The following is an 11,365-nucleotide window of genomic DNA, read 5'->3' on the forward strand; positions in this document are numbered from 1 at the left end:
CGATATGATCGGCTGTCGAGGCACGCGCGGTGTGAGGGGACACATACCCCAAACGTGCAGACCAGGTCAAACGATCCAAAGATCGAGCAAGCGGACACAGCTGGAGATTGTTTGTATATCTGTGAATGGAGGGCACAGACGTAGTCGTTTTGGCTGTTGACTTGCTAGCTTATGCTACTGTGCATACTCAGCTAGTGCAGTTGCAGCTCTTCAAAGAACCATGAAGCTTTCGCTTTGGCTTTCGCTTCTAGTGCGAGCACCGCGAAGGCGTGTCATCCCCCATCCAGGAGGCGTGATTAACATCTATGCATTGCCCTGCTCTTGAATGATACCTCTATTGAGTTGAACCTGCTCGAGGATCTTATCTGCTCCCTGCTGAACGAGTAGTTTGGCCGCATCGAAACCCAGCTCCTCAGCTTGTGCGTGATTAGTGATTAGGCGTCTTGTCTCTATCTCTGCAGCTTCCTGCCCGTCCAGACTGACGACAATTGCGCGCATTATGAGTTCATCGGTTTTCTCGTCTTCTTGTTCTTTGGTTGAAGTATCGCCCCCCGGCACAGCCGTACCACTGGCCTGGTGGTAGTCCTCTGCCGGCTTGATGCCAACACCAACATGTGTATCGTGGAATCGCTTTTTGGCCACCCACTCCGTCTCAACACCTATAGGCACTGAGCAGCCTCCCTCAAGCGTCCGCATCAAGCTGCGCTCAGTGAGAGCTTGGCGGTGCGTGCGGTCACAGCCAATTCTGGACAGCAAGTCTGCAGTTCGCTTGTCGTCTTTTCTGATCTCAATGCCCAATGCACCCTGACCGACTGCATGTAGCATGCCCCCGTGGTCTTTTGATAGGAAGGTATTGATGCGGCCGCCCATGCCGAGTCGCTCTAGTCCAGCCACGGCGATACAAATGGCCGAGTACTCAGAGTCGGCGGCATCAAGCTTACCGAGACGAGTGCCGATGTTTCCTCTAACGTCCTTGAATTGAAGTTGTGGGTAGTGACGCTTGAGTTGTGCTGTGCGACGAAGGCTCGATGTGCCGACCACCGCACCTTCCGGCAGGTCCTTCAACGATTTCACCTTGCCGACCAGACTTGGATGCAGGACCAAAGCATCACGAGGATCTTCCCGCTTTGTGACACAGCCTAGCTCCAAGTCGTGTGGTAGCTGCGTAGGCATGTCTTTCAGACTGTGCACAATCAGATCCAGCTCCTTGCTCTGCAGCAAGACCTCCAATTCCTGTGTCCATAGCGCCTTCTCATTGAACTTGTGCAATGCCGTCTTCTGGTTGTTATCGCCCGTGGTGCTCATGGCGTGTATCTCGAAGTTGTGCTCCGGCCATGCCTCCCTCAATGCCTTTACCACCTCGTCGGCCTGCACTCGCGCCAGGATGGATCTTCTCGTGCCGACATGGAAGGTCTGTGTGCTGTCACTGGGCCTGCTCGCCTTGGTGACCTTGTGCGCATTGTCGTCCTGCTGTACAGTGGACGCCATTTTGTTCTGTACAGTGAGCGATGTTGCTATGTAGAAAACTGTGCAGTCGCAACATCTTCCAGCATGGTATGGTACTCACTGCCACAGAAAGCCTCGGCAGGCACAGACAGCAGGGATGACCCACTTCATCCCACCTCGCGCTAGACTGAACGCATTCATCTCCTGTAGACGCGCCGAATGTCTTCAATCTGAGACGCTCGACAGGTCAGCCATACGATATGACGGTCGACGGGAGGGCAATGTGACGCCCGCCTCTCCTGCCTTTGGTACAAGACTGCAGCACAGCCACCATTCCACGTCCATCATCAAACATCCCAGACATGTTCGCGGGCACGCAAGAGACACGTTTCTCACGACCTATCCCCTGACCGCAAACACCACTCTTTGTGTGCATCTTTCCTTCCTATAACATCCAACTAAGCTACCAGACTTCTTTGTCGTTGTCCGAACCGGCTCGGTATTGTCAGACGGCACAGCCTACTCGCCCACGACCATCACAATGGCGAACCCTCCACGACTACATGTTTCCGGTCTGCCGGATATCGGTGCTGAGGAAAAGGCCGCAACCACTTCTCCAGCTAGAGGAGCTGAGATGCTCAACTTCCTGCAGACACGACTACACCAGAAGAACAGAGCACCGCCCCTCGTACACAGCTGGGACTTCTGGCACGACCGACAGGACCGCTCTGTGAATGGCAGCAGCAATGTTCCCCCATCAGATACTTACGAGGCTCGTCTGGAACATCTCGCCCAGATCAGCGACGTGAAGCAGTTCTGGAGCGTCTTCAACAATTTCGACATCACTCAGCTTAAACTGCGCGACTCCGTGCACTTGTTCCACAAAGGCGTGAAGCCAGTATGGGAGGATCCACGCAATGCACGAGGCGGTAGCTGGACGTTCAGAGTGCCGAAGAGCCAGGCAAGCGCTTTTTGGCAAGAGGTCTGCATGATGGCTATTGGCGAACAGCTGCAGGGTGCTGTGGAAGAGCCAGGCCGAGCAACGTTCAGGGACGATATTTGCGGTGTCAGTTTAGGCGTGCGATTCAATAGCATGCTGGTTCAGATATGGAATCGCGATGGTGGCCACGAGGTAGGGACGGAGAGGATAGTAAAAACAGTGCTTGAGGGGCTAAGTGAACAACTGAAGCCGAGGGAGGGGACATACTACTACAAGAAGCATAACGAACATGCCGGGTTTGGTGGTCGGCCGAATTCAACAAGACCAACGTCGAGCGACTCTGGGGCCAGTCAAGGAAGCAGCAACCGCGGGGTGGAGGAAGTGCAATCAATAGATGCGGTAGTGGAGGGAGCATAAGCTGGGCAGTGTGTGTGTGCATCTGTGGGCATAGCGAAAGGAGACGGTGGGAACAACTGGCGGAATATGTCGAGTTGTAAGGAAAGTGTACCACTATTTCCAGGCGAAGAGCAGCATACCCACGAGTATATAATTTTAGCCAGGCTGTCAAGGGCGTCTGCACCGCATCGTCTCTGCATCTATCGATGACCCATGCGCAGAGGTAGAGTCACATGAAAGCGTGGATGTGCTCAGCGCGGGCCAATGAAAGGATGATTGACTTTGATGACGGCAGTCCAAGCTTTGCGGGGCGTCGGAAACTAAGTCGCGTCCAAAGTCCTCGATCGCGTCTTCCTTCTGATTACCATCGCCAGCAATGGCGCAGACTGTAGATACTGGTGAGTATAGCATAGCATCTGTTCACTACACTGGAGACTCGCTGACAAAGTCTTATAGACAGCCAATTGCCGCTTAAAGGCGTAGTCTTATGTTATACGTCAATAGCACAGGATGTTCGCGTAAGTACAGCATCACAACAAGACACAATATTGACAACCCCATCCCATAGTCCTTCAAACTGACGATGTCCTTCTGAAGACCAAACTCGCCGATGCCGCGTCACAGATGGGCGCCATTCATAAACTGGACCTCACTTCCGATGTAACACATCTGCTTGTTGGCGCCACCGCGACACCCAAGTATCGCTATGTCGCCAAAGACCGACCCGACATCAAACCCCTGGCACCTGCATTCATAGATGCTGTTCGAGAAGTGTGGATGGAGGGCGGTGATGTCGACTTGGGAGCGTTGGAGAAGGAGCACATGATCCCACCTTTCTCTGGATTACAGATATGTCTGACCGGGTTCGAGGACATGTCCAAGAGGAAAGAGATCGAAGAGACTGTGAAAGGGAACGGCGGACGGTATAATGGCGATCTGACCAAGCACGTCACACATCTTATTGCTGCCAGACCAGAAGGTCCCAAGTACACGCACGCCAAGCAGTGGCAGATCAACGTGGTGAGCCTCAAGTGGATCGAGGACTGCTTGGTGCGAGGTATGGCTCTAGACGAAACTCTTTACCGACCCGAGCTGCCTCTAGAACAGCAAGGCAAAGGTGCGTTTCGCACAAAGAGACCACTGGACAAACGACCACGAGAAGCTGCACCAGTTGCGGCTGGAGAAAAGCCGGGTCGCAAGAAGATGCGGAAATCAGCTTCGATGCGACTGGACTCGCAAAGTCAGGACATGTGGCGAGATATATCTGCTCAGGAGGTACAAGTGGACAACACGGAAATGGATGCTTGGAATGACGAAAGCCAAAGCGCTGCTCCGGTGCCGAGACCAGCATCGCGACACAGACCGGAGGCGCCAGCAGAGCCCGCTGCACACCGCGAACAGAATGGTCTCTTCTCTGGGCATTTCATCCTCATACAAGGGTTCGATGATGCGAAAGCGAGGAAGCTGAAGCGGTTTCTCGAACCCAACGGAGCCACGATCGTTCAATCGCCCAATGAGCTCGAGGCTGCCTCAGGAGTATCTGGCTTCCAAAGTCGATGTCTTCTGATGCCCCATGCACAGCCGATTGTTCTACCAGGCGTCCCACCAGGAACCATACTCGTCACAGAATGGTGGGTCGAGCGATGCATACACTACAGGCGCCACCTCGATCCACAAGAGGATTCTTTGAGCTCCCCACTCACAAATGCTCTGGTGACAGGCTTCGCAAGCCTTACCATATCTACCTCGGGATTCGGTAGCGTGGACCTGCGGCAGACTGCGGAGGCAGTGAAGTTAATGGGCGCCACTTATCAGGAATCTTTGTCTCCTAACACATCAGTCCTAGTCTGCGCGGCGGAGAACTTGAAACGCGAAAAGGCCTTGTACGCGACGAAGCACGGCATTCCTGTTGTGTCGGCGGACTGGCTTTGGGCATCGTACAAGGACAAGCAAAGCGTATCTTTTGACAGGTTCAGGATCAGCTTGGAAGCATTCGACGCGAAAGAGCTTCGCACCAGCTCACCAGCGGCAAGCACAGAACGAAGTGACAATCGCTCATCCCGAGGGTCTGGCCAGGATGCGAAGTGGTAAGCAAGCGCGTGGCCATGTATTACTCTTCTGTTCCCATGCGGCTTAGTCAAATATGGATGTTAGCTGACGTGAATGCAGGACAGATGATCTTCTGCAGCCCAAACGTTTATCCAATACACGCAAGCGACATGCAGTGCCAGCGCTGCAGCTCAAAGCCCCTGCGCCAAAGTCATCAAAGCTGAAGCCGAGATCTGGACCATTCGTCTACGAGGAAGATGAAGACGATGCAGTGATTGTGAACAACGATCCGCCAGCACATGAAGAACAGGCCGGAGTGCAAGATCCGCTATCACCACCAAGTGACGGTCCGCTGCGAGAGATATCACCAAACGCCTCTCAGCAGCGGAGCCAGCATGGGGGAGACTTGGGCAGAGGTGAGGCTGACAAGGCAGACCCATTCGTGCCCGAAAAGAAAGGCAAGACAGCCGAACTTGAGGCGCCGATCAAATCCCCGAAGAAGAGCCCCAAACGGAGTCCAGTGAAGGACGGCGGTCAAGGCCTCAAGACTGCGCAAGAGTTGACCTCGAATCTGGCCAGCCTTCTCGGGCGTAAGGACTCGGACAACCCAGGCTCGTCCGGAGGACCACAGAAGAGGAAGCACCGACCACTAGGCCGTAACCTCAGTGGCATCTCGAACCGCTCTGCTTCGGCTTCTGGCTCTCCAGCTCTACCGGCTGAGGTCTCTGAGTCCATGGACGCTGATGGTTTCCACTTCTCCAAGATGGCGCCTGAATTACCGCCTAGTACGCAGCTAGGCTACGAGACGCCCGAAGTAGAAGCACATCTCCGGGAGATGAGCAAGAAGATGGGCACTACCTTGCTGCCGGATGAGCTGAGTGGTAGGCGCGTCTCGAACAAGGCCACAGTGAAGGACAGTAGTGAGGTTGTTGCCAAGACGTCAGCGATGGCGGCGGTTGGTAGTAGAGCCAAGGTGAGGACTAGAGCGAAGGGATGATGCACTGACGAGAGGTTACGGACGTATGCTTTACGAAATTTGCTCATGAACAGGGCGTGGAAATATGATGATACTCACAGCGTTAGCGTCATACAGCAGTGTCTACGGATGTGCTGGAAGTGCAAGAAAAAGATAATGTGTCGGCAAGTGCCGTCTGTTGCAAGGTTCCTTCCACTTCGATGCTGCAGCGAGATCTGAAGAGCGTGGACAAGGGACATCATTGTAGGGAAGGTTATGTGATTTTACCATCGACGATGTCGCCGTGTTCTATAGTTGCTGAGACAGGCATGGGGTCCTGGGCGGTGGTTGAAGAGTCTCAGCCAAACCTGCTCCCAGCTGAGAGGAAACTCGGATGTTGTGCATGGTTGTGTGAGCTTCTTGGTCGGCTTCTGAGGCGTTCTGCAATTCCAGGTATCACGATTTGTGACGTGTTGGATCAGTGTCATAGTAGTGCTTTCCTGGTCCTTAGAGTCGCTGCCCTCTTCCCAAGCATCATGAGGATATTTCCTTCCCACCTTGGAATCTGGCGCCAGTCGCGGCAGCGCCCTCCCAACACACGTAGACAAGCACGGCGCTATCTAGGTTTGTTTTTCCAGAGACAACGACGGTTTGGGACATTGCTCGCGCGTTGACTCGCGCCATGGTTCGCCAACGGCTTTCCTGCCAACGGTAGACCGTGTCGCGGGAATTGCATGTGCGTTAGTACATGTAGCGTCAAGCATCGGCACTAAAACAGCGTCATGCTCAAAAGCTGAACCATGATGTCCGGAGGAGGATTCACAGATGTTGGAGATGGTCGTGGAGGTGTATGCTGTATGTACTGTACGTGGCTGTTTGCCGACGCACAGTAGTGGCAGAGAGAACATGGCCATCGACGCACTCCTGCAGCTGTCAAGAAAATTGCGAGCTGCTGTGCTGCGGTAGTGGCATGGTGGGGTCGACAGGGCTGGTCGCGTACTGTGTACAACACGCCGCGGACTCCCGCTGCTGTACTGCTGTGCGTTGTTTGTCATGGACGCTTACTGTACGAGGCGCAGCCAGGAACGACGATCCGTCAACCTGTACTTACATGTACTGTTCTGTTCTCCGCTCTTGGAGTACGCGGTCGAGAGTAGGGTGCGTGCCTGCTAGGAAGAAGCCCCGACGCCTCTACTAATAACAAAGTGACATATCTCACTCCATATCCTTGCTGCACATGCCCGGAAGATCAAGTACATCTTGTGTACACAGTGTACATGTCCGGATACAGCGGATCGTCGGCAGGCTGTGTCGAGGTCTCCCGAGATCCTCTGGACCAGAGCATTCTCTACCGTCGTTTCTTCCTGGAGATGACCTCTCGGCCGTGCCGTGCTGTGCTCACACGACAGCGCAGCATCTTGTGTACACAGTGTACATGTCCCGACACTGCAGTCGATGCTCGATATCTCAGCGTGATGAGTGATGCAACAGGCAAAGTCCCTCATCCACCTGCAGGCTGCAGCTGAACGGTGTGCCACGGAAGGGCTAGTAGTAGTACCTCCTAGTAGTGCAAACAACTCGCGCCGAACAGACCTTGTTTGGGAGTTTGGCTCTCTGAACCAGACGGAAGCAACGGGCAGAGCAGCAACGTACGTCAGCCCTCGGCCTGCAGGAAACTGCAGTCTGCTGCTGGTCATGCGTGTCACGCTGCTGGTCATGGTCAGGGTCTCTGCGGCCATGTACATGTAATTATCATCATCAGATCTCAAAGTTGGATTGAGGCATAGCACTCTTGTCTGTCGACTCACTGTGGGAACTTGGAAGGATTTGCCTCCAGGTTCTAGAATACCCAGTGCCGCCACGCTGCCCTTGGACGAACGCCGCCACCTCATCTAGACGCACCGGCACCGCATCTGGCACGAGCAGGCATTACTATTCCCTGGACGAACGCCTCTTTGGGAATATCGACGCCCGCGGCCTGCATCCTGACTGCTGCCCACTTCCCACATTGGGCCGCATGATTGCATCGCTGGGCATCTCTCCCCCAGGCAGGCCCCAGCTTTCCCGGCAGCGCGCAGACCGATCGCCCTAGTCTACGTCTCATCTTTTCCTCTTGCAGTCGGCGCTCTGCAGCCTCATCTTGACTTGCTCTCGACGCTCTCTGCTCTCTGCTCTCTGCCCGGCGAAGTTTCGCCACGTATCAACACCTGCAGCGGCCAAGGTTGTGCCCAGGACGACGACAAGGAAGCACGAGTCTCCCCATTGGCGTCAAGACGTGCAAGGCGTGCAAGGCCTCTGCAGCCACGGATCGCATGTCTGACGTGTGGATGCCAAACATCACAGCCCTCTTTTGACAGATCCAAGACAAGCAGGCTTGCGACACCACGCCCCGGCAGGTGCATGCAATCCGCGTGTTGGGCTATATGACCCGTCTTGAAACACCCAAATCTTAGCCCAAATCTTGCCCTCCCGCAGCCTTGGGTACACCGTACACGCTTTGATACAGGCCGCATCCACACTGCAAACATAGCTCCTGTAAGTAACACAGCACCTCCCTGTCTCGCCGAACAGACCGCCCTGTGCGCTGCTGGCGCTGGCACCACCCATGACGCGGTGTGTGACCCATCTGCTCGCCTTGGATGTTCAGGCGAGCCGCATGGGTGCTTGGGTGCTTCTGCAACCTGGCACATGGACCACTCGCGACAAATCTTGATTGTCTGAGATGCCACAAAACATGTCTTCGCTGCCGCCGGCAGGTCGAGGAGCATTGCTGATGTGGCTCCTTGCACGACACTCCCTCTCAAGCTGCCTTTGCTGACATTGCTTGCACAATGGCAGTATCTTACCGATCCTCTACCTACGGCCTTCTCTACTACGAGCCTGCAACGCACCACAACGTCGACGAACGTCCCCAGAAGCTCTTCCGACCTCGTCGTGTCGGGCCTGGGAGGGTGTGCATAAAGTCGGTTGGGCCAGATCTTGAGAGCACAAAGAACGATCGGCCTCAAGTCCCCTACCCATTCAAAGAACGGCGCAAGCCGTCGGTCCACGTCAAGCTGGCGGCGGTCACGAGAGAAAACGCTAAGCGGTTTCTTCGATCTGTCATCGCGAGCCCGAACTCCAACTCCGACTCTACGAAGCTACCAAGCACCGACAAGGCCGACAAGAGGAGGTCGTGGTCTCCAACCAAGCGCTCGCAGTCGGTGCAATCGGGAGACAGTGGAGCAGCCGCAGGGAACAACATGAGAGGAAACATCAGGCATTCGATAGGTGGTCCTATAAATGCACATCTGGCGCGGCCTCGACTACAGAGTGATGCACGGGATCGTTCAGCCTTCCCGTCGCAGTCAACTCTGAGCAGCACAGGGGCTCGATCGTCCCCTCGAATAGATACCTCGACCGTCGATAGTGTCATCCCGAACCTGAACTTGAACGATGAAAAGCCGATTGCGTCAGGAAATGGAGTGAGTCTTGGAGTACACCTAGCCGAGCCAGTGCTCTTCTTGCAAGGGTTCGAAAATGCCGAGCATGCAACTGGCAACACTGCCATGCTACGAGGCAGCCTACATCTACGAGTACAGAAGAGCGCGAAGATCAAGGCCGTGAATTTGAAATTCAAGGGCACAGCCGTGACTAAATGGCCGGAAGGGATACCGCCACGAAAGGTCGAATTCGAAGAACGTGACACAATCATGTCACATACATGGCCCTTCTTCAACGCTCAGTTCGAGAGCGCTGAGAAGGGCACCAATGCAGATCACGTACAACTCTTCAAGGATGGCGCCTCAGCTACAGTTACGAGGCTAGATCCCCTAGGCAGGTCGAACGATGCTGGTTCCAACCTCAATCTGAGCGCGAAGGAGGCCAAGAAACTTGCACTATCTGTGAACCAGTCGCGGAGTTTTGGTAAGGGAGATCCAGTACCGGGAGGTCCGACTGTTGCTGCGAAGGGGTACCGAACGTTCATGCCAGGCGACTACATTTACAACTTCGAGCTGCCGTTGGACAGCCGGTTACCTGAGACCATCGATGTGGAGCTCGGCTCAGTGAAATACGAGCTTGAAGCAACAGTTGAGCGATCAGGAGCTTTCCGAGCCAATCTGATTGGCAATAAGGAGGTTACGCTCATTCGCGCCCCTGCGGAAGGCTCTCTCGAGCAGGTCGAGCCCATTGCCATCAGTCGAAACTGGGAAGATCTGCTACACTACGACATAGTTATCTCTGGCAAGAGCTTTCCTTTGGGCTCGTCAGTACCCATCGCCTTCAAACTGACACCACTTGCGAAAGTCCAATGCCATCGAATCAAAGTACTGGTCACCGAGAACATTGAATACTTCTGCTCAAATAAACGAGTACACCGGATGGAACCAACAAGAAAGGTACAGCTCTTCGAGAAGCGAGCAGATGGTCCACCCAACAGCACCTACCCGGGCAGTACCATGCGCGTAACCGCCGGCGGTGGCATTCCCTACGATCAGAGAGCACGAGCGGCACGCGGCGAAGACGTTGCATCGACAGATAGCACAAACCTTCTGGGTAACCTGGAAGGTGACTCAAACATTGGTCCCACAGAGATGGAGTTCAACGTACAACTACCGAGCTGTCACACGATGAAGGACCGCGAACGGAACCAGAAGCTACACTTCGATACGACATACCAGAACATCCAAGTGCACCACTGGATCAAGATTGTGATGCGGCTATCAAGACCTGACGCACAAGACCCAAGCAAGCGAAGGCACTTTGAGATATCCATCGACTCGCCGTTCCACATCCTATCATGCCGTGCAACACAAGCCAACATCTCCCTCCCGGCCTACAGCTCACCAATGGCCACGCCCATGAGCGCACACCTCTTTGAATGCGGCTGTCCTGGTGCCGCCCAAAGGCGAAACTCACCCACCGGCCTCATACCCGCAATGCACGCTATCAACACCGGCTCACGAACAAACGTGCAAGACGCTCGACCTGCCCACACAGATCCCTGGTTGCCACAATTACAGAGACCGCCAACGTTACACCATGCGGACCACGTAAGGCACGACCAGCATACTCTCTCACGACTACAACGTGCACCAGATCGACCAATGCACTTACTGCGAGCTCCATCGTTCAACCCACCTGCATTCGAGGACGAAGAGCCACCGCCGCCCCTCATCACACCACCGCCGCAGTACGATAGCATCGCGAGCCCGACAAGTGGTCTCGCAGATTACTTTGCCCGCCTGGGCGACGCATACGACTCTGACAGTGGAGACGAATCGCATACAACAGGAGGACGAGTCAATGTACCGTTGACACCCGGTGGCCGCGTCAATCGGTCGATGGATCTAGGAAGAGGGTGGGTCCCAGTCGGTGGAAGATCGTGAAAACGTCATCGAGAAGTTTACGAACAGTGGAGGAATGCATGGAAAAGCAAGTGGCGCATCTGGGGAAACGGATCTAACGCGATTTGGTGGGGATGATGATGATTGATCATATTGTACAGCGTTCGAAGCATGGTGCTTGTTCATATCCCACTAGCATTTTGAGACGTAGCTTGAGCTGCGGTCTGGTCTAAAAGGTTGCGGGTCCTTTTC

General features: G+C 54.6%; 4 protein-coding genes across 4 annotated transcripts; 3 read left to right on the forward strand and 1 right to left on the reverse strand.

Annotated features, from left to right (window-relative positions):
* Positions 1 to 303: 303 nt before the first annotated feature.
* CLAFUR5_03203 (Porphobilinogen deaminase) lies at positions 304 to 1,488 on the reverse strand (the record flags this gene model as incomplete). Its single annotated transcript, XM_047902351.1, has 1 exon — positions 304 to 1,488. One exon carries the CDS (start codon positions 1,486 to 1,488, stop codon positions 304 to 306), a length of 1,185 nt encoding a protein of 394 aa, XP_047758824.1.
* Positions 1,489 to 1,987: 499 nt separating this feature from the next.
* On the forward strand, positions 1,988 to 2,803 carry CLAFUR5_03204 (Eukaryotic translation initiation factor 4E type 3; the record flags this gene model as incomplete). Its single annotated transcript, XM_047902352.1, has 1 exon — positions 1,988 to 2,803. One exon carries the CDS (start codon positions 1,988 to 1,990, stop codon positions 2,801 to 2,803), a length of 816 nt encoding a protein of 271 aa, XP_047758821.1.
* A 355-nt stretch (positions 2,804 to 3,158) lies between these two features.
* On the forward strand, positions 3,159 to 5,828 carry CLAFUR5_03205 (S-M checkpoint control protein rad4; the record flags this gene model as incomplete). Its single annotated transcript, XM_047902353.1, has 4 exons — positions 3,159 to 3,180; positions 3,239 to 3,300; positions 3,380 to 4,869; positions 4,952 to 5,828. 4 exons carry the CDS (start codon positions 3,159 to 3,161, stop codon positions 5,826 to 5,828), a joined length of 2,451 nt encoding a protein of 816 aa, XP_047757790.1.
* A 2,789-nt stretch (positions 5,829 to 8,617) lies between these two features.
* On the forward strand, positions 8,618 to 11,155 carry CLAFUR5_03206 (Putative arrestin-related trafficking adapter; the record flags this gene model as incomplete). The annotated part of the gene is made up of 1 exon (XM_047902354.1): positions 8,618 to 11,155. One exon carries the CDS (start codon positions 8,618 to 8,620, stop codon positions 11,153 to 11,155), a length of 2,538 nt encoding a protein of 845 aa, XP_047757791.1.
* Between the last annotated feature and the right edge of the window lie 210 nt (positions 11,156 to 11,365).

The sequence above is a fragment of the Fulvia fulva genome, chromosome 2 (genome assembly GCF_020509005.1).
Source record: "Fulvia fulva chromosome 2, complete sequence".
Lineage (NCBI taxonomy): Eukaryota > Fungi > Ascomycota > Dothideomycetes > Mycosphaerellales > Mycosphaerellaceae > Fulvia > Fulvia fulva.